At 37.7% G+C, this 24,145-nt stretch overlaps 1 protein-coding gene and 2 pseudogenes across 12 annotated transcripts; all 3 read left to right on the top strand.

Moving 5' to 3' along the window:
- The first annotated feature begins 4,005 nt into the window (after positions 1 to 4,005).
- LOC125215081 lies at positions 4,006 to 7,810 on the top strand (annotated as a pseudogene).
- Positions 7,811 to 9,676: 1,866 nt separating this feature from the next.
- On the top strand, positions 9,677 to 17,168 carry LOC125215082 (annotated as a pseudogene).
- LOC125215083 lies at positions 11,923 to 15,736 on the top strand. 12 transcript variants are annotated; one of them, XR_007175208.1, is made up of 7 exons: positions 12,115 to 12,269; positions 13,554 to 13,599; positions 13,981 to 14,093; positions 14,165 to 14,409; positions 14,590 to 14,705; positions 14,784 to 14,876; positions 14,977 to 15,736. XR_007175208.1 is itself a non-coding variant. In XM_048116394.1 (6 exons), the coding sequence occupies exons 3-6, from the start codon at positions 14,000 to 14,002 to the stop codon at positions 14,790 to 14,792; spliced, it is 516 nt and encodes a 171-aa protein (XP_047972351.1). In that variant the 5' UTR covers positions 12,114 to 12,269; positions 13,542 to 13,599; positions 13,995 to 13,999; the 3' UTR covers positions 14,793 to 14,876. The 12 variants fall into 12 exon arrangements, 7 of the variants coding, with proteins under 7 accessions (XP_047972351.1, XP_047972349.1, XP_047972347.1 ...); XR_007175210.1 differs by lacking the exon at positions 14,165 to 14,409 and having other exon boundaries at positions 11,923 to 12,269; positions 13,910 to 14,093; XR_007175211.1 differs by lacking the exon at positions 14,165 to 14,409 and having other exon boundaries at positions 12,105 to 12,269; positions 14,622 to 14,705.
- Positions 17,169 to 24,145: the final 6,977 nt, after the last annotated feature.

The raw sequence follows: 24,145 nt of genomic DNA on the forward strand, positions 1-24,145 counted from the left end.
CGTTGTTTCGAACACAAATTTAAAATTGAATGTTTAGTGCATTAACAGAAAATTGAGTATGAGAGCACTCCCAATGGTCTTCCTTATTTCTCCCTAACTCCTGCCACATCAGCGCCACATCAGCACTAAAATTTATCCCCAGTTTTTAGCCAACTTTTAGCCAACTGCTCCAATGGTTTCTCCCTTATTTCTCCCTAACTCAACATTTCATTTTTACATCATCATTTTTAATATTATTTAATTTTCCCTACAAATATGTTTAATAAATAGATTTATAAATGAACAATTCGTCGTTGTATTAATAATTGGAAAATATAATACAACGAGAAAAAAAAAATTACAAATAAAAAACCATAAAAAACAAGGATTTAAAAAACTAAGAAGGAGGAGCGTCCGTACGAGAGGCCCATCTTGATCTTCATATTTTGGATGGTCGACGCTCGTCATGTTCGTCATCAAGTTAGAATATATACCGTTGAAATGGCCGCAGTCCCTCATGAGGCGCTCCCAATGCCGGCGGATCGCCTCGCTGCCATGGTCCTTCATCGAGGCAGTCTTGTTGGTCGTGTACTTCTCCGTTACCTGCGCCCAGAACATGATCTCCGTCCGGTAGTTGCTGCGCACCGCGTCCTGCGTCGTGTCCGCCCAGCAGTTGGCTATCAGCTCGGACTCTTCGAGAGTGTAAGTAGTCCTTGCCCGCTTCGGCTTCTCATCGGAAGCCGTATTAGTCGTAGCCGTCGACGCCGGCGCCTTCCCCTTCCCGCTCCTGGAAGGCGGCTCGGCGGGCGTTTCTTCCACCTCGTAGTCGTCCGTGCTGAGTGTCGGATCCGTTGTGTACGTCGCGGCCTGAGATTCTTCGTCGCCTGGGGTTGATCCAGGGGTGTCGAACAATGATGTGACTATCTGGGGGCGATACACATCGTCGGCTGGAGAGGGCATGCTGAGGGCAGACTCGAAGTACGGAGAAAGTCTGCGTGGCGTAGGAGTCTGCAATGGGGACGGACCCGCGTATGGATATTGGCCGGGAGGAGAACCCATCGACAACAACGAGCTCATCCACTGCTCATTTGCTTCATCAGTGTTGGGAATTTGCGAACTCGACTCTTTGCCCTTACCCTTACTTTTTCGGGAATTTTTCCTATTTGAACTCATAATTTTGAAGATTGAATATAGAAGATTGAGAAAATGAAGATTGTGTGTGATGAATGGAGGAGGAGGAAGAATTATATATAGGGGAGTAAATAGCCGTTGGGTACTTTAAAAAAAAAAAAAAAATGCCGAAATAACGCCGAAACGCCTACAGTGGCCGGCGAATTTCCGGCGATTTCTCGGCGATAAATCGGGAACCGGCGTTAATTCGGTAGAATTAACGCCGGAAAAACGCCGAAAAGCCCCCAACGCCGGCGATTTCTCGGCGATAGCCGGCGTTTTAACGCCGGTTTCTATCGCCGACAGCGTTGAGAGTGCTCTGACGCAGAACTAAGTAGATATTACTAATAAATAGTTAAAATGATATATGATAAATGTTAAAGTAAGAGAGAGAATCTTCCTTTACTATTTCTTCATTTTAATTATGTATTATCATTTTTATAAAATGAGTGCAGAAAAGTTAAAATGACTCCTAATGTGGATTGAGGGAGTATAATGGAATGATCAGAACGTGAATACGACTCAACTAGCAGAGAGAATACTAGACTTGGATCCCCTACTATGGAAGAATCACGTGAGCGGCCACCACTGTGCACTAACATATCAATTTTTGTTAAAAAAAATATAATATTTTAATATTATATTATATAAATAAAATATTAGGATAGGACTGGGAGTGCCCTATTGGGATCCAAGTCCGAGAATACTATGTACGATGCTGCTTTTGAAACAAATATAGGTAGAAGTTTGAGTTATCCAAATATAGGATGGAACTGGGAGTAGTTTTTTTTTGCAAATAGTCTTTAAGTGCTTCTTTTTCACATGAGATTTAAGCAAGTTATGGTTTTTGTTGAGTATACGTGGACTATTATTGTTTGGGCCTGATTTAATTTGTGTCTGGGCCTTTTATCCATTCTTTGGACTTGGCCCAGAAGCCCAGCTGCTTCTCCTTCACACCAGATGCTGCCACGTGTCTCTTCACTTGGATTGTGCTCCTCAGCCGTTGGATTGAGGGTTTGTGATGTGTGTTTGTTTATGTGAGATGTTAGCCGGTTTGTCTTCTCTCATTATTCGATACACACTCTCTCTCTCTACTCTCTGAGACTCTCAATCTTCTCTCTACTTTCCGATTGCCTCTCCGGTTGATTTCTAGAGAATATCCACCATCCTTGTGTGAATATTTGATCTCTGAGTCGTTTGGAAGCCAACTGCTTCGGTTGCTTGTAGTGTGATAACTAGGGTTTCTGTTCTGAGGCGGTTACAGTGACCTAATCCGGTGTGAAGGGACGGTGCGGTGAAGGTAGTGACGGTGTGAGGGTAGACTCCAGTTGATTCATCGTTGCTCCCTTGGATTCAGTTCTAGTTGAATAGATCTGGGTTATGTGGCGGGCTCTGAGCCATATTATGTGATCTTTTCTGTTTCTCTTTACTGCCTCTTGTTAGTTGTTGTTTAGATCTGCAAGGATCTTGTGTTGTTATACTAACTATCTTCTTGAGTGTGTAGGTGTGTCAAGGAGTCAAGATTACTCAAGAACCCTAGCTAGAACTAGTTACTGTCATTGTAATAGTTGTGTGGGCTTCTTCTTTGTAATCTGTTAAACATATCAGTCGCGTGGTTGGAGTTTGACTGAGCTCCCTTAATGAAGAACAAAGAGGTCTTGGTAATTAGTGAATCCGTCCCTAATCTGATCCCTACAGTTTTAATTGTAATAAATATGTGATTTTCTAGTATTATTGGTGATTGTAGATCAATTTTCTAGTCAAATATTTAAGACTAGACTTTTAAAGTTGTATATATTCAAAAGTTTATAGTTTTTAAAATCAATTTTAAAGTTCTAAGGTTAATACCAAAATTTGTCAAAACTTTTAGTACTTACTTATTATGATCAATAGCCCTTATAAATCGAAGTTTTACAAGCAAACATGTAGTGGCATTAGTTGGGTTCAAAAGAAAGTATGGATGTAGCGAAAGCTTCCGATTTTGATTGAGTCAAAACTAACTTTTTAAATTTGGATTATGTTTAAAATGTTATAATTTTTTCTCACCAGATTATTATAGCATTTCAACATATTACTTTTTTATATGTATAAGAAATAAAGTTGGATACTTGATATAATTATTAGTGTAAAAAATTTATAGCTATTTATAAACTTTTATGGTTTCAAACATCACATAACTTATGCTGTAAATATAAAAAGAATCTAATGCAAAGTAGTACTTTTACAGATTGTAAATTGACAAGGTGTAGTAAATAAATAAAAGCAGCTCCACGTTTAGATTGCCGTATAAGAGTTTAATATAATGATAAAAATTTTAAAACATGCATGATTGGTGGGGGGTGGGGGTGATCGAAAGAGGGGCCCTCAAGAGGTTGAGACAAACTTGTTTTCTGGAAAACTATTTTATGACAATTATCTTTAAGAGGAAAATCATTTCAGAAATATATAAAATAAATACTCATTCATTCAAACACTATTTTAATAAATTTATCGGAACTATGCATGCAACAATTGGTATAACCGTATAAATAATCATTCATTTTCCCAATGAATATGATCAACACAATAACAAAGTCAACTTTTACGTATGGTTGAGTAGTAAGTTTAGATTCAAGATCAAATTAAACTAGTGAGTAGTGATAAAATTTAATATTTCGTATATATTTATATCAAATTTTGGCAATAGATTTTGTTCGAAAGAGTATATGGTCCCGTTTTAATAACGACGATTGTTATGTCATTATTACTTCGCTGGCCTTTCCACGTTTTTCTTCAATACAGTGTCTACTTTGTAATACATTACGTTATACCAAAGCCACATATCTGTATATATCATATATGCAACGGATAATCATTAATTTCTATGTAACACACTAAAATTGTGACTCTCTTCTCCAAAAAATCCAACCACCATCCACGGAGAATATGCAACCCGAAAATCACCACAAAAACAAACGAAAAATCCTAATCCTCTCCTCATTCCTATCTTTACTAGTCGTCGCCGCCGAATCCATCCCCCTGGCCATCGCCACAGTAGAGGCGGATCCGCATCCGCCTCTACTGTGGTGAGGTCCACTTGTGCCGCAACATTGTACCCCGACCTCTGCCTCTCCACCTTGGCTGCGGCCCCAGCCGCCGCAGTCAAGACCAGCAGGGACGTGCTGATCACGGCCCTCAACTACACCATCTCCACAGTGGGGAGTTCCTCACTGTGAAGAAGGTGGAGCGCCAGCGGCGCCAGTCGCTGACGCCCCGCGAGCGGGGCGCCCTCAGGGACTGCGCCGAGGTGATCGGCGACACGCTGGACGAGCTCCGCGCCCTCGCGGCGCACAAGGAGAACCTCCTCACCCTCCTGAGCGCCGCCCAGACCAACCAGGACTCGTGCCTGGACGGCTTCTCCCACGGAGGAGCCGACAAGAAGGTCCAGGCGGCGCTCATCGCCGGCCAAAAGCACGGGTTCCGCCTCGTCAGCTACGTGATGGCAATAATCAATAGCCTGTCGGACGCTGAGGAGGCGGCGACGCTCAAGGCTCGGCTGGAGGAGAGGAGGCTGGGGGAGGAGTGGCCGGAGTGGCTGTCGGCTGGCGATAGGCGGCTGCTGCAGTCGTCGTCGGTGAAGGCGGACGTGACGGTGGCGGAGGACGAGAGCGGGAACCACCGGACGGTGGCGGCGGCGCCGGAGGGGAGGAGCACGAGCCGGAGGTATGTGATTCGGATAAAGGCCGGGGTTTATAGGGAGAATGTGGAGATACCGAAGAAGAAGACGAACCTGATGTTCGTCGGAGATGGCGGATGAACACCATTATCACCGCAAGCAAGAACGTCGTCGACGGCAGCACCACCTTCAATTCCGCCACTGTAGGTTAGTCGTTACAGTATTCACAACTAAGTACTCCAATTATGAGATTCAAAACGACAATTCAATGCTATAAATTTTGTGGCCGTGAATGTATCCATTCCCAACCAAAATAAAATGTTCATATATGTAAATTGTACATTGACGAACAAAAAAATTAGTACTGCTCCCTCCATTCCAAGATGAGTGACTATAAACTTTTCGGCACGGGATTTAAGGAAATGGAGTTTTATTTACTAGGCACGGGATTTAAGGAAATGGAGTTTTATTAGTAAAGTGGAAAGTGAATAAAATAAAAGAGTTAATAAAATAGAGAGAAAAAGTAAGAGAGAATACCAAAAAAAGAATGAGTCACTTATCTTGGGACGTCCCAAAAAAGAATATGAGTCACTTATCTTGGGAAGGAGGGAGTACTAGTTATTAAATCTAAAGAATATACTCCATCCATCCCTAAAAAATTTGTTACTTATTCCTTTTTTCGTCCGTCCCTAAAAATTTGTCACCTTTCACTTTTACCTTTTTTAGTAATGGACCCCACATCCCACTATTCATTCTCATTCACATTTTATTTTAAAACTAATATATAAAAGTAGGATCCATATTTTTATTTTAAAACTTTTTCCAACTCATTTCTATTACTACCTCTGTCCCTAAAAATTTGATACATATTACCATTTCGGTCCGTCCCTGAAAATTTGATATACTTCACTTTTACCATTTTTGGTAGTGGACCTCATATTCCACTAACTCATTCATACTCACATTTTATTATAAAACTAATATATAAAAGTAGGACCCACAATCCACTAACTTTTTCTACCCACTTTTCATTACATTTCTTAAAATCCGTGCCACGGTCAAAGTGTAGCAAATTTTGGGGGACGGAGGTAGTACATTTTTTAAAAGAGGGAACATCTTTTTTAGTCTACGAACTTTGTCAAAGTATCATTTTAGGTTAGTGAACTTTGAAAATATCATTCCAGGTCCATCAACTATGGGTTAATATCATTTGAAGTACTTTTTACTACTTCCAAGTTTTATAGGACGAAAATACCCTCGATAACATAAAGGGTATATATTTTTAATAAACTTATCATATACTCATATTTTTTATAAATATCTTTACAATATATTTTTGACAAATTTTCTAAATATAATTTGACCTTCAATATTATCACTTAATTATGTGACATGCAAGTAAAATTGTTTTTCTTTAATTTTTTATATTAAAGAATTTTAAAATTGAATAAAGAACTTTTCTTTAATAATAAAAAATTAAATAAGGATCTATTCTTGCATGTCACAAATTTAAGTGATAATATTGAAGGTCAAATTATATTTAGAAAAATCATCAAAAATATATAGTAAAGATATTTATAAAAAAAATATGAGTATTATTAAAAATATATACCCTTTAAGGTATCAAGGGTATTTTTGTCCAAAAAAATTTGAAAATAGTAAAAGAGTACTTCAAATGATATTAACCCATAGTTGATGAACCTGAAATGATATTTTCAAAGTTCACGGAACTAAAATGATACTTTGGCAAAGTTCGTGGACCAAAAGAGATGTTCCCTCTTTTTAAAATTAGTGTTTGGTCAAATGGTGTCAAATTTTAAGAGATGAATGGACTAATATATACTCATTATTAGTCAAATAATAAAGACAAAAATTATACCGAAAAGACAGAGAATGACTACTACTACAATTTTAGAATAGAATGAGTACGTTGTTATTTAACAATTTTAGGTGATAAATAAAGATAAATTATACCAAAAGGCAAAGAATGGCTATTATTACTCTCTCGTCCATTCATTTAAAGGCCATTTTGTTATTTTTGGAGGTTGTCCACAATTAAAAAAGTTATTTACTTTTTTCATTTTTGCACGTGGCTTCCACATCCTACTAACATTTTACAATCAAAATCTTCGTATTGACATGACCGACAATATTTACCGCAGCGGTGGTCGGCGGCGGATTTCTCGCCCGGGACATCACATTCCAGAACGCTGCAGGGCCGTCGAAGCACCAAGCCGTGGCCCTCCGTGTGAACGCAGACCACTCGGCCTTCTACCGCTGCAGCATGCTCGCGTACCAGGACACCCTCTACGTCCACTCCCTCCGCCAGTTCTACACCCACTGCACCATCGCCGGCACCGTCGACTTCATCTTCGGCAACGCCGCCGCCGTCCTCCAGAACTGCGACATCACGCCCCGCCGCCCCAATCCAAAGCAGAAAAACATGGTGACCGCGCAGGGCCGCGACAACCCCAACCAGAACACCGGCATCGTCATCCAGAAGTGCCGCATCGCCGCCACCGCGGACCTCAGGCCAGTCCAAGGGAGCTTCCCGAGCTACCTGGGGCGGCCGTGGAAGCGCTACTCGAGGACGGTTGTGATGCAGACGGATATCAGCGATGTTATCCATCCGGCCGGGTGGTTTGAGTGGGATGGGAACTTTGCGCTTGCTACGCTTTACTATGCGGAGTATAAGAACACGGGGGCCGGGGCGAAGACGGAGGGAAGGGTGAGGTGGGGAGGGTTTCGGGTGCTGACGAGCTCGGCCCAGGCGGAGCCGTTTACGGCTGGGAGGTTCATCGGCGGTGGGAGTTGGTTGAAGGGGACTGGCTTCCCCTTCTCTCTTGGGCTATGATTGAGCTCATATTTGTGTATTTTTCGTTAATAATCCATTGTATTTTGTTGTGTCTTTGTTCTTTGTTTCCGTGGTTGTTGTGCTAAAATAATGAATCGATGTGTCGAGCTTGTTTCGTCGCACTATAATTGAGATATTTCTTTTGTACGCAACTTTAGAAATGAATGTTTAGTATGTTAACATACAAGAGAGAGAATCAGATGAAGAATTAAGTAGATATTTGAAAGAGTGAATGGAGTATATGAGAATAAAACATATTGTATAGAAGGAGAGTATGATATATGAAAATAGAGTGAGAGGGACTAAATAAGTTGATTTTTGTTAAAAGGAAAATGACTTAATTTTAATGAAATGGTCAGAAATAGAATAGGACACAATTATAATGGAACGGGAGAGAATACTACTTATATGCTAACAATCTTAAGATAGTTGCTTTTGGAAACAAAATTTAGGTGGAAAATTTAGTTATTTGGAGTACTTTCTATTCATCTATTGTGCCAAACTGCCAATAATCTTTCGACATTACTTTTGAATATTAGATTTAAGCAAATTGTGCATATATAGATATGGAGTACTACTTTTGTATTAGTAAACATTACTTTTCTAGGAAAATATTTTCAATTTTAGATTCAATTTTGAGTATCATCAAACTCTTTTCGTATAATACTACCCCGATCACCAAAATTTGTCTCACTTTGACCCGACACGGGTTTTAAGAAATGTAATGAAAAGTAAGTTGAAAAAGTTAGTGGATTGTGGGTCCTATCTTTATATATTAGTTTTATAATAAAATGTGAGTAGGGATGAGTTAGTGGAATATGAGGTCCACTAGAAAAAATGGTAAAGTAAAATGGGACAAATTTTGGGGGACGGACGAAAATGGAAAAATGGGACAAATTTTGGTGGACAGAGGTAGTAATATACTCCCTCTTGTCCGCCATTAGGAGTCTCTTTTATGGGCGGCACGGGTTTTAAGAAATGTTAAGAATAATGGGTAGAAAAAAGTTAGTGGAATAGAAGTCTCACTTGTATATATTAGTTTTAAATGAAATGTGAGTGGAATGAGTTAGTGGAAGGTGGGACCCTATTACCATTTATGGTAAAAGTCAACCCGGACTCCTATTCGTGGACGGACTAAAATGGAAAAACGGGACTCCTATTCGCGGACAGAGGGAGTACCTCAGAAAAAAATTACTACCTCCGTGCCTGAAGGTTTGTCCCATTTTTCCATTTTCGTTCGTCCCCCAAAGTTTCTCCCATTTCATTTTTTACCATTTTTGGTAGTGGACCCCATATTCCACTAACTCATACCTCTCGCATTTTATTCTAAAACTAATATATAAAAGTAGGACTCACAATCCACTAATTTTTTCAACTCACTTTCTATTACATTTCTTAAAACCCGTGTCGAGTCAATGTGGGACAATATTTGGGGGACGAAGGTAGTAACAAAGAAAAACCAGAAAATGGATACTCTTATAACGAACAAGAAAACTCCACACACTATATATTCTTATCGACGACACCCTATTTTTATAAACGCTAGAGGTCTTCTACCATGGCTACTTCACCTTACTAGGGCCGCATCTCGGCTCGTGTCGTCGGATAACGGATCATGTCTTCAAGGTCCAAGGGCGTCGGTCCTCCAACACCTCGGCCCATATCTTTGTGTCGCGTGTCGAGTTCCTCCGACGCACGATCCACTCCTTGCGTGTCATGTCAATAAATTAGTGACTATCTTTCAATTTTAGATATGTACATTTACATCAAAGTTTTAGCTCTATACTTGCTAGAAAGAATACATGGTCCTTGTTGATATAATGGCGATAATTGGCGACGATAGTTATCTCTTTCCGTCGTTAATATAATGGCGACAAAAGCGCTCTCTTTCTTGCTTGGCTGGAAATCGCACGTTCCTCTTTGTTGCAAAGTGCTAAATGATATGCAACCGACAACATGTTATTTTCTATATAAACTCTCTTCTCTTATCAACCACTCAAATCCCAATCTCACCATCCATGGAGAATATGCAACCGGAAAACCACTCCAAAAATAAACGGAAAATCGTGATATTCTCCACATTCCTATTTTTACTAGTGGTGGCGGCCGTATCCATCCCATTCGCCAACCACCACACGAGCGACGCAGGCAGATTGCTGAGGTCTGCCTGCGCCGCCATATTGTACCCAGAGCTTTGCCTCTCTACCTCTTTCATCACGCCAGCGGTGGTGAGGTCCACTTGCGCTGCCACTCTATACCTGCCTCACCACCCTGGATGCGTTGGCCCCTGGGGCCGCCGCAGCCAAAACCAGCAGGGACGTGCTCATCACCTCCCTGAACTCCTCCATCTCCACGGCAGTGCGCAACCGCATTACCGTGCAGAAAGTGGAGCGCCGGCTGAGGCAGTCCTTGACTACGCGCCAGAAGGTCGCACTCTGCGACTGCCTCCAGATGGCCGACGCCACTATGGAGATGCTCCGCCTTGCTGAGGCGGAGCTCGTGGGATTCGGCTCCGAGAGCTACTCCCTTGCCGCCCACGAGGACAACCTCCTCACCTACCTCAGCGCTGCCCAGACCAACCAGGACACCTGTCTGGACGGCACCGACGAGCAGGTCCGCGGCCTGCTCGTCGCCGGCCACAAGCGCGTGTTCCGCCTCGTCAGCAACGTGATGGCGATAATCAAAAACCTGTCAGACGAGGTGGCACCGCGGCTCAAGTCTCGGGCAGGGGAGGAGTGGCCGGAGTGGCTGTCGGAAGGAGATAGGCTGATGCTCCAGGCGACGGCGGTGAACGCCGACGTGACGGTGGCGGCGGATGGGAGCGGGAACTACCGGACGGTGTCGGAGGCGGTGGTGGCAGCGCCGACGGGGAGCAGTGAGAGGTATGTGATTGCGATAAAGGCAGGTGTTTAATTTATAGAGAGAATGTGAAGATTGAGAAAAATAAGAAAAACTTGATGTTCGTCGGAGATGGCCGGCTCACCACCATTATCACCGCCAACAAGAACTATATCGACGACGGGAGTACCTACAATTCGGCCACCGTAGGTAATTAGTCGTTGCACGCTTCACTACTAAGCAATAAGCCTTAATGCACCTCAATTAACTTTAACTTTTGAGTAAAAAAGTAATCAATTAACAACATAAAAAAAGGTTCTAATCTATAAATAGACCTTCGAGTGAGATTCAATTCATAACCTCAATTTTCCATTTATTTAATAACATAGTACTCCAATAATAACAATAGTGTTAGATTTGCTTGCTAATGTTCATTTATTTGATAGCAAGATTCATTCCATTATTGCCAATTATATCTAGGGCTGGGGAAAAATACCGAAAAAATGATATATCGCTCATATCATATTGAAAAATATCGAAAAAATATCAAATTTTTGATATATCGTAATTTTTGATACGATACGATATCGTATCGTAAGTTTTCGATACGATAACGATATGAATTTCCTTATATCGCGATATATCGTTTTATATCGAAAAACGATATATATCGAAAATTTTTGATATATCGATATTTTCGATATATATCGATATTTAACGATATATCGAATTTCGGTACGATATATCGAAATATCGATACGATAACGATATGAAATTTTTTTATATCGAAACTTTCGATACGATAACGATATGAAATTCTTTCATATCGATATTTTCGATACGATACACGATACAACGTTTTCGATACGATATATCGTATCGACCCACCCCTAATTATATCAATCCAGAGATTTTGACATGTTATAAGACGATTTTAGTTGAGTAATGAAGACAAATAATATTACAGGTAAGAACGACTATAGTACTAATACTCCCTCCGTCCCGCTTAAGATGACACGTTTTCCTTTTTAGTTTGTCTCATCTAAGATGACACATTTTCTTTTTTGGTAACTTTCTCTCTCCAATTAATACACTCAACCACTTTTTCTCACTCCTATTAAAATATTCATCTTTCTTTATCTCTCTACTTTAATACTTACACCCACTTTCTCTCTCTCCAATTAAACACTTTAACCAATAACTCCTAAAATCTCGTGCCGGCTAAGCAATGTGTCATCTTAGCCGGGACGGAGGGAGTATATATTTTTGCCAAATTCATTTTCATTACTAAAGCATTGTAGAGTAGTATTTATGCCAAAGTCTTTATATATATATATATATATATATATATATATATTGGCATGACTAAATAAGTTAATGAGTACTATCACTACAACAAATGTATTATATAAGGACATAAAATTTAGGACGCATTTACATGCGTTGGGATTTTTTAAAAATAGTCAAAATTGAGGACGCTAAATATAAGCGTCTTAAATTAAGTTCTAAGTTAGGGACGCGTTAGTAAATACGTCTCCAAGTAATTCAATTAGATAAATTTTAAGTTTTTAACTAATACGTATCTTTATTGAAACATTTTTAACTAATAGGAGTAATAGTATATCTTTATTGAAACAAAAAAGGTAAAATTAAAATCTCCGCCTCTCTCTCTCTGCTCGCCGCTCCGATTTCCTGCTGCGGAGATCGTCGTCTCCCTTGTCGCCGGTCTCATCGGAATATCTTCAGTCGAAGAAATCCAATCAATTCACTGAGGTTCGATTTCTTCACTCATTGTTTCTCCATGTTTATTGAGTTTAGAGGTCTAGGGATTCACAATTTAGGATATTTATATTACAATCGGAGCTAGAAATTGCAAACCGTATGAATTGTGCATTGCTTGTTCGCTATTTGGTTTTCTTCCTTTTATTTTCAATCAAGTGCATGTCTGCTAGTTGAAGAGCTGTGCATTTCTAAAATCATGTGATTCTCAATTTTACATCTGTAATCATGAGAAAACCAAGCCGAAATACTTGAATTGTCTTCTCTATAGGTCTGGATTGGTAAACATAGATTAAGAAGCTTATGTAAACATAGATTAAGAAGCTTATCTGGAATTCAAGCTCGATCTGTAATCTATTCGCCTGTTGCTTATGCTTAGTTTTATCAATGTTTAAGATTGACTCCTAAATTATCCAGAATTTGAGTATTTTTTTTATTATATGGGTTTTCTCTCTGTTTGTTAGGTTTCATTTTGGACTCAATAAACTGAAATATTTTGTTAACATGTTAAACTAATTTCATCATTCACCCTCAATTTAGGCAGTCTGAGGTATTGTTGGTTGAAGGAATTTTAGTCATTTGTATGTTTTTGTGACTATAGATGAATTGCTTGAAAAAATTTCATGTTTTCTTATATATATATATATGAAGATGTATACTACACATGCCCTGCTGCCACTTTGATAATGTCTCAACCATTTTTTTCTACACACACTTAATAACTGTAAATACTTGTTAACACTTTGTAAAGATCATCACTTATTAATCTTAAATGGCAAAGCATCAACATGTAATTTATCATCATTTCTTTTGCATCTGGAAGAGATATATATTAGGCTGCTCATTATGGTTTTATCCTCACTCCTATGAATCCATATTTTGGGGTATAATCTTAGTTATGATACAGTTACATGTATGTGAATGAATGTTGTTTTTAGAGCACACATAACACATTTTTCTGAATGGTTTTGCTGTTGCATCAACTATGATCGTTGGTACATATTTTTTACTATTTGACAGATTTAATATCTACTTATGTAAATAAGTTATGTGTCTCTTTGAAAAATAACGTGCTTCCCATTTGTCTCCACGTGTATGTTCAAGATCCAAGAAACAAAAAACTGTTCCAACCAATGATTATGGGGAAAGTTGAAGTATGGATTATATTCTTTGTGATCATTCAAAGTTTATGTACAAGAGAGTTGCATGAATGATACTTCTTGTATCAAAAATATTCATTTCTTGTTAATAATTGGATGTATCAAGTGTCTGTTTCAGCCTAAGGTGTAGAGGAGAAGATCAAAGATTACAATCTCTATCAGCGGTAAGATTCTCTATAGGTTTTAACTGCATTGTGTTTTCATTTAGTTCCTATATAATTGGTATTCTGAGCACATTTCTGACTAAATTATTTTTCAAGAATGTCCCCTCTTACTTACTTGAAGTAATTATCTAATGATATAATCCCTGTGAAGCTAGTCATTTAGTTGTTTTGTTACCATGGTTGCTTTTTGGATAAAGCTAATAGTTATTGGCTGATAATAATTGGTTTAGCATGAGTAGTTGAGTATAAATCTCATAATGAGTGCCCTAACAAGCTATCATGAACATAATGAATGGAGGTGTTTTTGCAGCCTTTGTTTTTATGGACAAGTGACAAGGCTGTAAATATTTTCGTGCAATTCTGATGGAAACTTTTTGCTAGCTCTTCTACTTCAGAAACCATGGAGGATGAGCATGATGTCTCACAGCACAATTATGAAGATGAAATGCAGTTTAATAGTGAAGATGACGATGACGATAATCTCATAATTCAAAGTAAGTGTATTTAGAAATTTGCCATTTGTGTGACTTGTTTTTGTCCATTGCTGATATGTACATAATCGAAGGGACTGACGGAAGCACAAGGGTAAAGAGAGGACTGTTTTGTTCCAAAGATGTGTGGAACTTGAGAAATGGTGATCGGATTGTTGTCGAATGTAATGAGCATAATCAGCCAGATAATAGAGGTGGTAGGGTTCTAGGTGGTTGGCTGGGTAAAGTTGCTCGAAGACCAAACTTGTGTCTTCTTAACTACCATACATGGATAAAGATGCCTTTAACTTTCAAGAAGGGTGTGACTGATTTAGCCAAAGTAAAGAATTTCTTTATTATTTATTAAATACTGAATGTATTACTCTTTTCATATATTAGTTATACTAATAATAATTTCTGTCACATGATAAATTTCTTCTTCCTTCTAACAATGGTATTGAGAAATAGATTTTGAAATCAACGTCGAAGAAATGGAGAAGTTATAAATCTTATTTGAAAGGTAAATATGTGATTGATGGAATGACGGAGCAGGAGATTGCAAGACAACCGCTAGAAGAAATTCCGTTGCAGCAATGGATTCATTTAGTTCATTACTGGTTTTCTAATAAAGGGAAGGTAATGGATATATGTAGTTGACATTATCAAATTAGGTTCTTTGAAAATTATGCTTAAATTGTTCATTTTCTGTTTTAGATTGGTTAGGAAATAGGAAAGAGAGCACGTGCGCAGCAAGTGGCGCCTCACACTTCGGGATCCGAAAGTTTTGCAAGGAAGAAGCGTAAATTTGTATGAAATCTCGCGTTTACATATTATATTGATCCTTGTTAGCTGTTCATATACATATGGATTCAATGCTTAATGATAATATTGTTCACTGCATAAAAAGAAATATAAAAGGAATCCAGCTCCACTCGAGTGGTACTCGATAATCCACAAACATAAGGATGGGGCTTTTGTTAACCAAGCTTCCGAACAACTTGTGGTACGTTCAGTTAATGTTTCTTTCTTGGAATAAAGATGAAGAATAAGCGATAATAGATCTGTGGGAAAATTCATCACATAATGTCCTTAGCCGTTCTTTTTGTTCTAATTAAATGTATCTCGTCCAGCATGAGAAATTCAGCGTGCTCAACACAATCATCAAAAATAGTCTGGAACAAAAGAATAACAGTACTAATCTTGAATAAAAGTTTGTTTTTTACTCTATGCAAGTTACAACAACAATTTTTTTGTAAGTTCAGGTTCTAGAGTTTGAAGTGTTGTTTTGGTTAATTTTTTGCTGATTTTTGTTTCGTGGCTATCTTGAACTATGTTGTTGTATAAGTTCAAGTTTTGGTGAAAGGACGAGCTCGTGGGTAAGAAAGTTCAACTTATTTCTTATGTTATAAGGCATACTTATATGTTAGTACCAAATATATTTATGAAAATTGTTCTTTTTTAACAGGGGCCTTTATAAAGAAGAAGTATCAATGACTAAGAATGACAGGAGCAGTTTAGATGTGTATTTGTAATCTTCATTTGCAAATTGTAACCAAGTTAATTAGCCTGTATAGTTGTCTTTGTCAATTCCCACAAATATGAAGTCAGATTCGTTTTTCTTCAATGACTCATTACAGATTTCTATTGAATTACTTTTGAGATACCAACAATTGTCTACTTCTACTTGTCTTTGTTTGGATTCAAAATATAATATGTATATTATATGTGTATATATAGATATATATAATGGCAATATATTTGGTTGTATAATTGGAGACACTTTTTAATACCCTTTGGGACGCTTTTTAATAGCGTCATGGTGTTAGGATGTATAATTGGAGACACTTTTAAATGCACTTCGGGACGCTTTTTAATAGCGTCTTGGTGTTAGGATGGATGTGAAATCTGAGACGCTATTATGAATTGCGTCGGAAAATATGTTGGAGACGCAATTTAAAAGCGTCCCAAAGTAATTCACCGACGCTAGCTATTTGCGTCCTTATTTTTAATTGGCACACCACCGGTAAGGACACTTTTTGAAGCGTCGGTGAAATATTTAGAAACAAAAAAAAGCGTCCCGAATCGACTTAAAAAGCGTCCTTAGCCGTGTTTTTTTTTTTGTAGTGTATCTAGTCTTTTTTCATTTCACAGTTAAGGGTCTCAATTACTATTTACTACTTTTGGTAATGATAAAAAAACTAATAGCTATTTTCACATCGCAGCGGTGGAGGGCTGCGGGTTCCTCGCCCGGGGCATCACATTCCAGAACGCGGCCGGACCATACAAGGAACAAGCCGTCGCCCTCCGCGTGAGCGCGGATTTTACCGCCTTCTACCGCTGCAGCATGCTCGCGTACCAGGACACCCTCTACGTCCACTCCCTCCGCCAGTTCTACACCCAGTGCGTCATCGTTGGGACAGTCGACTTCATCTTTGGGAACGCAGCCGTCGTCCTCCAAAACTGCGACATCAAGCCCCGGGTCCCGAAGCCCGGCCAGCAAAACATGGTCACGGCCCAAGGCCGCACCGACCCAAACCAGAACACAGGCATCGTGATCCAGAAGAGCACCATCACCACCAACAACGACCTCGAGCCCGTGCAGGACAGCTACCTGAGCTACCTCGGGCGGCCGTGGCAGCAGTACTCGAGGACCGTTGTTATGCAGAACGAGATTAGTGATGTCATCGTTCCGGCTGGGTGGCACCCTTGGAACGACAGCGACTTCGCGCTCGACACTCTGTTTTACGCAGAGTATAAGAACACGGGCGCAGGTGCGGCGACCGGTGGCCGGGTAAAGTGGAAGGGGTTCCATGTGCTGACGAGAGACGATGAGGCGCAGCCGTTTACAGCCGGAGAATTTATCAATGACGAGAACTGGCTGCAGGGGACGGGCTTCCCCGTGTCTCTTGGACTTTGATTGTCTCATGTTTGTGTGTATTCATGAATAATCCATGTGTGTTATGGTGTGTCTATGTCTTGTTTGTTGTTTCATGTTTGTGTTTTGGAGTAATAAAAAAGCTTTTACTGTGAGTGAATAAGGATGTTGGGGATGTGTTGTGTGTAAATTTTTGTGGTGAATGCAGCATGACATACATTATAGAAATAATGGGATGTAGGTTAAAAAGTAATTTATGAATCAAAATGAAATTTGTGGTAAGTAAATGGCGAATGAATATATGCGGAGTATTATTTTTAGAAGCTTTTCAATTTTTCTGGATTGACCCCTACTAACTAAAATGAAAATTAATATGGTAGGATAACAAAACAATGTTGTTTAAGATAAAACAAAATCAATACTTAACGTGTTAATTAAAGATGCCAACATTAAGCAGGAAATTTTGTTACTAGAGACTTCACTATATATACTCTCATTATCTAGTAAAAATAGATCTATGAACGAAACAAGTTTTAATCCGTATTGGTATCAGAAAAGATAAAGAAAAACGGTTATAAAGTACAATAGGAGGGGAGAAAAATTGGTGGAAATCTTTCTATAAATAGAAACAATATTTATTTTTAAAATATACCAAAATAAAAAAAATTAGACTAATTTTGTAAATGGATGTACTCTCTTCGTCCATGATTATAAGTCCACGTGTGACATGACACAAGGTAAAAAATACTCCCTCCGTCCCCGATTAGGAGTCACACTTTGACCGGGCACGGATTTTAAGAAATGTAAAGAAAAGTTGGTTGAAAAAGTTAGTGGAATGTGGGACCTATTTTTTTATATTGGTTTTATAATAAAATGTGAGTGAATTGAGTTAATAGAATGTGGGACCTACTTATTATTTATGGTAAAAATGAAGTGTGACTCTTAATCGGGGACAGACCGAAATGGAAAAGTGTGACTGTTAATTGGGGACGGAGGGAGTATAGTATAAGTGGATGGAATAATGTTAGTTGAAGGTAAGGTCCATTACCATAAATTGTAAAAAATATATGGAACTTTAATTGATGGATAGACGAAAATGACAAAATAGAATGTTTATTAGTGGACGGAGGAAATAATAATATATAGTAAAAATACTATAAGTTTTTACATAAATTAAATTAGAAAGAAAAAAGTCCAAAAATTTAATTTCTGGATTAAGTCACTAATAAAATAAAATTTGAATTTGCATCGGTTATTTGGAAAGAGTTATAAAGGAGACGATAATTTAAATTCATTAATCGAAAATCAAATTATTAAATTGAAATTTCGTTTACGCTCCCTAAATTCAAAGAAAGTTTTAACTAAAAATATTTAAAGAACCAGCCGTTTTTAGAAAGCACCCACCTTGACACGTTTAACAAGGAAGTTTATAATATTACTACCTCCGTCCCTGAAAATTTGATACAATTTACTATTTTGGTCCGTCCCTGAAAATTTGATACACTTCACTTTTATCATTTTTGGTAGTGGACCTCATATTCCACTAACTCATTCCTACTCACATTTCATTATAAAACTAATACTTTAAAAGTAGGACACACATCCCCAACTTTTTCAACTCACTTTCCTTTACATTTCTTAAAACCCGTGTCGGGTCAAAGTGTAGCAAATTTTGGGGGACGGAGGTAGTAAATTATTGCAGTCATCTCTTTTTCAAATGCCATTGTTTTTCGCTTTATATTATGTAAATTTTGACATCTTGATTCATTTTAGCCTTTTTTACTATTCAATTTTCGATAATTTAGTCTTCAATAACGTTAATTTGGTGAGGATTGAAGATGGATTTCAAAACTTTTAATCATTTTTTAAATAAAAAAATTCAAAAGAATATTTTGGATAAGGGCTTAAGCCCTCCCCATTTTAATGTGTGTCCGCCAGTGCCAACATAAATGATGCGATTTTGTTGTTACTGATTTTATGATTCTGTTGGTTTTAATCTTAATCAATTTATAGGAGCATACACGATATACCTAATTAAAAAAGTTCAAGAAGTTTTTAAGTCTCCTTGCACTTATAAACGAGATCACATTTGTCGAAATTAAACTGACCACTATTTTTGTAGGCTTCTAGAGCCTCTAGCATGTAAATAAAGAAAACTTTTATCTTTATTTTGTCAGTACAATATATTCAATAAAATACCTAAATAAGATTACTACAATATACTTTATATAGAAGTATTTAATAATACGATTGCACGTTTAACTCCACAACACTTTATTAATAATTTATACTATCGTTGGGTCTCGGTGTAGCATACCCAAACTCCACATTAGTATGATATTGTCCGCTTTAGGCAAAGCCCTCACGATTTTGCTCTTGGGGTACTCCCCAAAAGGCCTCATACTAATGGAGTTGGGGTAGACCATTTATATACTTGTAACTATTGTTCATTCTCCAATGTGGGAATTGTTTGCCCTCTCAATCCTCCCCTCAAACCAAGACCACCAGACCAAGACCACATGTGTGCCTCATGTTACAGGTCACCCGGTCACCACAGGTCTTGGTCGAGCTCACGCAGAGACATTGGAGAACTTGCAAGCGCAACCACCGAACCCCGAGCCACACAGGCCCAGCCCTGAACCAGGGCCCCACTGTTGGGTCTCGGTGGTGTACACCCGAACTCCACATTAGTATGATATTGTCCGCTTTGGGCAAAGCCCTCACGGTTTTGCTATTGGGGTACTCCCCAAAAGGCCTCATACTAATGGAGTTGGGGTAGCCCATTTATACACTTGCAACTATTGTTCATTCTCCAATGTGGGAATTGTTTGCCCTCACAATCCTCCCCTCAAACCAAGACCACCGGACCAAGACCACATGTGTGCCTCATGTTACAGGTCACCCGGTCACCACAGGTCTTGGTCGAGCTCACGCAGAGACATTGGAGAACTTGATATTCCACTGCCAAGGAGATTGTTTGAGACCATACAAAGCTTTCTTAAGTAAACACACATGATTGGGAAAGTTTAGATCTACAAAACCCTCTGGTTGTTTCATGTAAATGGGTTTATCCAAGTCACCATGAAGAAAAGCAGTTTTGACATCCATTTATTTTAATTCCCAATTAAAATGAACACATAAGGCAAGCATCACTCTCCCAGTAGTAAACTTAACCACGGGAGCAAAAATTTCTGTATAATCTACCCCCTCTTGCTGAGTAAAACCTTTTGCAACTAACCTAGCCTTGTACCTCAACCCCTCAATTTCATCTTTCAGTTTAAACAGCCACCTGCAATCAACCATAGAGGCACCAGGGGGCAGAGGCACAAGGGTCCAGGTCTTATTAACAAACAGGGAATGGATTCTTCTTTCATACTGTTTGGTCTCGGTGGCGCACACCCGAAATCCACATTAGTATGATATTATCCGCTTTGGGCAAAACCCTCATGGTTTTGCTATTGGGGTACTCCCCAAAGGCCTTATACTAATGAAGTTGGGGTAGCCCATTTATACACTTGCAACTATTGTTCATTCTCCAATGTGGGAATTGTTTGCCCTCACAACTATAAAATTACATGATTAAATAAGATTAACACAATATACTACTCCCTCGTTCCATATTAATAGCGTCATTTTTCTATTTTATGAAGTTCCAAGTTAATTGAGTCATTTTTACTTTTGGCAAAAAGTAATTCTCCTTTTTACTTTATTCTCTCTTCATCTCTCTTACTTTATTCTCTCTTACTTTTTTCACCATCCATTAACACAGTATTTTTGAACTCCGTACCGAAAAGAAGTATCTCTAAGAAAAGAGGGAGTAATAATTTATACCGTAAAATTACATAATTAAACAAGATTTACTCCAATATACTTACTATTCAAAATAAATTATACTAACTTGAAACTTAAAGGCCATGTTTGGTTGTCAGGATTTTGTCTGGAAAAGTAATTTGATTCCTTAAATTTTAAATTCCTGTGTTTGTCTCAGTTTTTTATCAAACTGGGAAAATAATCAGAATTCGAGAACAAGGAAAGTTAGTACAATTTTCCAGGATTCTGAATCCTAGCTTTTCTTAGTTATTCTTTTTCCCAGTTTTAGGATTCTTACCTATATAATGCAATATAGCATTTTTTTTATTATTATTATTTAGAATGTTTTAAAAATAATTTAAAAATATAAATCATACTACTTAATTTTAGAAAATAAATAACTAAGATTAAAATTATCATAATTATAACTTATTTTATAATAATTCATAATAATAATTAATAATTTATTAAATGATTAAAATATAATTATATAATATAAATCGTATGATAAATAATAATAATTATTTTTATAAATTAATAATTAATCAATAAAGTTATAGTGTAATTTTCATTTATTAAATCTATTCACTAACATCCTTAAATATTATAATTATAATACTAATTATTATTATTATTATCATTATTATTATTATTATAAATGAGTATAATATTTCAAACTATAATTATATGTATTATTTTATATTGTGATAGATAATCCATATTTAAACTATCCATTGTAATAATAAATATAATAATATAATTATTATTATTTTTAATTAATAGTTTATTAAGAATTTTATATTATTATTCTTTTTTATAAATAAAAAATAATAAGTATATTTTTAGTTTGGTGTTTAAATTAAATATAAATTTAAAATCTTGATATTTTCCAAACACAGGAAAGTAAAGTTACTAGGAATCATATTCCCGGGATTCATTTTCCCAGGAATCATTTTCCTTGCCAACTTTACTTTCCCGCAACCAAACATGGCCAAAATGCTTTACAATATACTACATTCTACAATCACATTCAAACATAAATTCAAATATCGAAATTATTCTCGAAGGCGGCGGAGTTCCTTTTTCCGATCAGTTAACGGACCCCTTCGTCCTGGTTCTTCCCATTTCTTCAATCCTCTTAATAGCAGAATTTATTTATTAATTTCATTTGTATTTATTATGTTGCTGAGTTCAAGTTCTTCTTCACCAATAAAAACTACAACCCCCTCCCAGTGTAAGGGTAAGTAGATATCTGAAGAGTGAATAGAGAGTATATATGAGAATAAAACATATTATAGAGAAGGAAAGTATAATATATGAAAATAGAGTAAGAGCGACTACATTAGTTGATTTTTGTTAAAAGAAAAAATGACTTAATTGTAATGAAATGGTCAGAAATAGAATAGGACACAATTATAATGGAACGGGAGAGAACACTACGTATATGCTAACAATCTTAAGATGTTGCTTTTGGAGTACTTTCTATTGGAAAAAAATTGTGTTTATAAGTGTATTTGTAATTGTATAGATTTGGAGTAGTACTACTTTTGTATTAGTATAAATCAATTTTCCAGGCAAATACTTTCAATTTTAGATTAAATTTCGAGTATCATCAAACTCTCTTCGTATAATCATACAACTCAAATAAAAAAATTGACAAAGAAAAACCAGAAAATGAATACTCCACTGTTTTCAATTAAATTGACGAACAAGAAAACTCCACGCACTACATATTCATATCCAGGAAACCCTATTTTTATAAACGCAAGAGGTCTTCCTACTGTTGAGTTATTAAACTCAATTACTTCAATATTAAGAAAAGGCTCGGTGGAAGTGATGAAGTAGGTGCATCACATACTTATCATATGTGGATGAAATTTTGTTTCTTCATGGCTTAAGAGAAGGCCACAATCTCTCTACGTCACATGGTGGTGGGATGATGGTGGTGGGATGAGTGATCAATCTTTAATCTCTTCATGGCTAAGTAAATTGTCTCTTAGAATGATTATGAGGAGGTGACGTAGCATGTATGTGTATAATAGTTAGCCATACATAGTAGACTACTTTATTATCTTTGAAATCTATAAATAGGTAGTTGTAGTTCATTGTAAAATCAATCAAGAAAAAAAGGTGAGTGAGTTGGAGAGAAAAGAGCCGTAGTTCAAGTGAGAAAGAGAGAAGAAAGCTTTAGTAGACTACTTTATTATCTTTGAAATCTATAAGTAGGTAGTTGTAGTTCATTGTAAAATCAATCAAGAAAAAAAGGTGAGTGAGTTGGAGAGAAAAGAGCCGTAGCTCAAGTGAGAAAGAGAGAAGAAAGCTTTGTAGTGCTGAAGCACTTTTGTTGTGTATTTTGTAATTTTTTTGTGAGAAGCCTATAAATACTTATCCTCCGTATTTCATCTTTATTGAGTGTTCCTATATTTTGTGTGTCAAATATCCAACAAATCTGGTATCAGAGCCACTCGATCCTACCTATGGCGGCAACGTTGAACATGGTCCAGCCCCAAATTCCCAAATTGGAGAAACACAATTATGGAAATTGGAGTATTCAGATGCGAGTCTTCTTGCAATCACAAGAGTTGTGGGATATTGTTCAAGACGGCTACACCGAACCTGCATCCCAAGAAGCCGAAGATGCCTTGACGAACAACCAGAAGAAAGCTCTCAGAGACGCTAGGAAATAAGACAAGAAGGCGTTATTCAATATCTATCAAGGTATTGACGAAACTACGTTCGAGAAAGTAAGTGCCGCCACCACGTCAAAACAAGCCTGGGAGATTCTGAAGAATGCTTTCACCGGTGTTGATAAAGCGATACGAGTTCGACTGCAGATCCTACGTGGTGAGTTTGAAAGTTTGGCCATGTCTGAAACGGAGAGCATTTCAGACTATTTCACAAGAACATTAGTTATTGTAAATCAAATGAAAAGGCAAGGGGAGAACATTGAAGATGTTCGTGTCATTGAGAAAATTCTTCGTTCCTTGACGTCGAAATTTGAGCACGTCGTTGCGGCTATCGAAGAATCAAAAGATCTCAACACCATGTCTATCGACCAGTTGCAGAGCATCTTGGAAGTCCACGAGCAACGCATGAAGAAAAAGACCACTCCGTCACTTGAGCATATGCTACAAGCAAAGATGTCAATCCAAGAAGACAAGAAGTTTGAGCCTGGGACATCACGTGGTGGATACAACCGAGATTGAGGCCGAGGCCGAGGTTATCGTGGTCGAGGAGGACGCGACCAGAATTACCAGTATGAAGGAGGACGTGGACAGAATTACCATAACCAAGGAGGACGAGGCCAGAATTATCAAAACGAGGGAGGACGACAGAATTTCACCTATCGAGGCAGAGGTCGAAATTCTTATGGACAACGAGGACGAGGAAG

The sequence above is a fragment of the Salvia hispanica genome, chromosome 3, assembly GCF_023119035.1.
Source record: "Salvia hispanica cultivar TCC Black 2014 chromosome 3, UniMelb_Shisp_WGS_1.0, whole genome shotgun sequence".
Lineage (NCBI taxonomy): Eukaryota > Viridiplantae > Streptophyta > Magnoliopsida > Lamiales > Lamiaceae > Salvia > Salvia hispanica.

Bases quoted from the DNA above. Each gene is read 5' to 3' on its own strand.
- LOC125215083 (XM_048116394.1), top strand. From the start codon at position 14,000: ATGGAGGATGAGCATGATGTCTCACAGCACAATTATGAAGATGAAATG. The intron at 14,094-14,164 runs GTAAGTGTATTT...ACATAATCGAAG, and splicing joins CGATAATCTCATAATTCAAA to GGACTGACGGAAGCACAAGG. The intron at 14,410-14,537 runs GTAAAGAATTTC...ATTGAGAAATAG, and splicing joins GTGTGACTGATTTAGCCAAA to ATTTTGAAATCAACGTCGAA.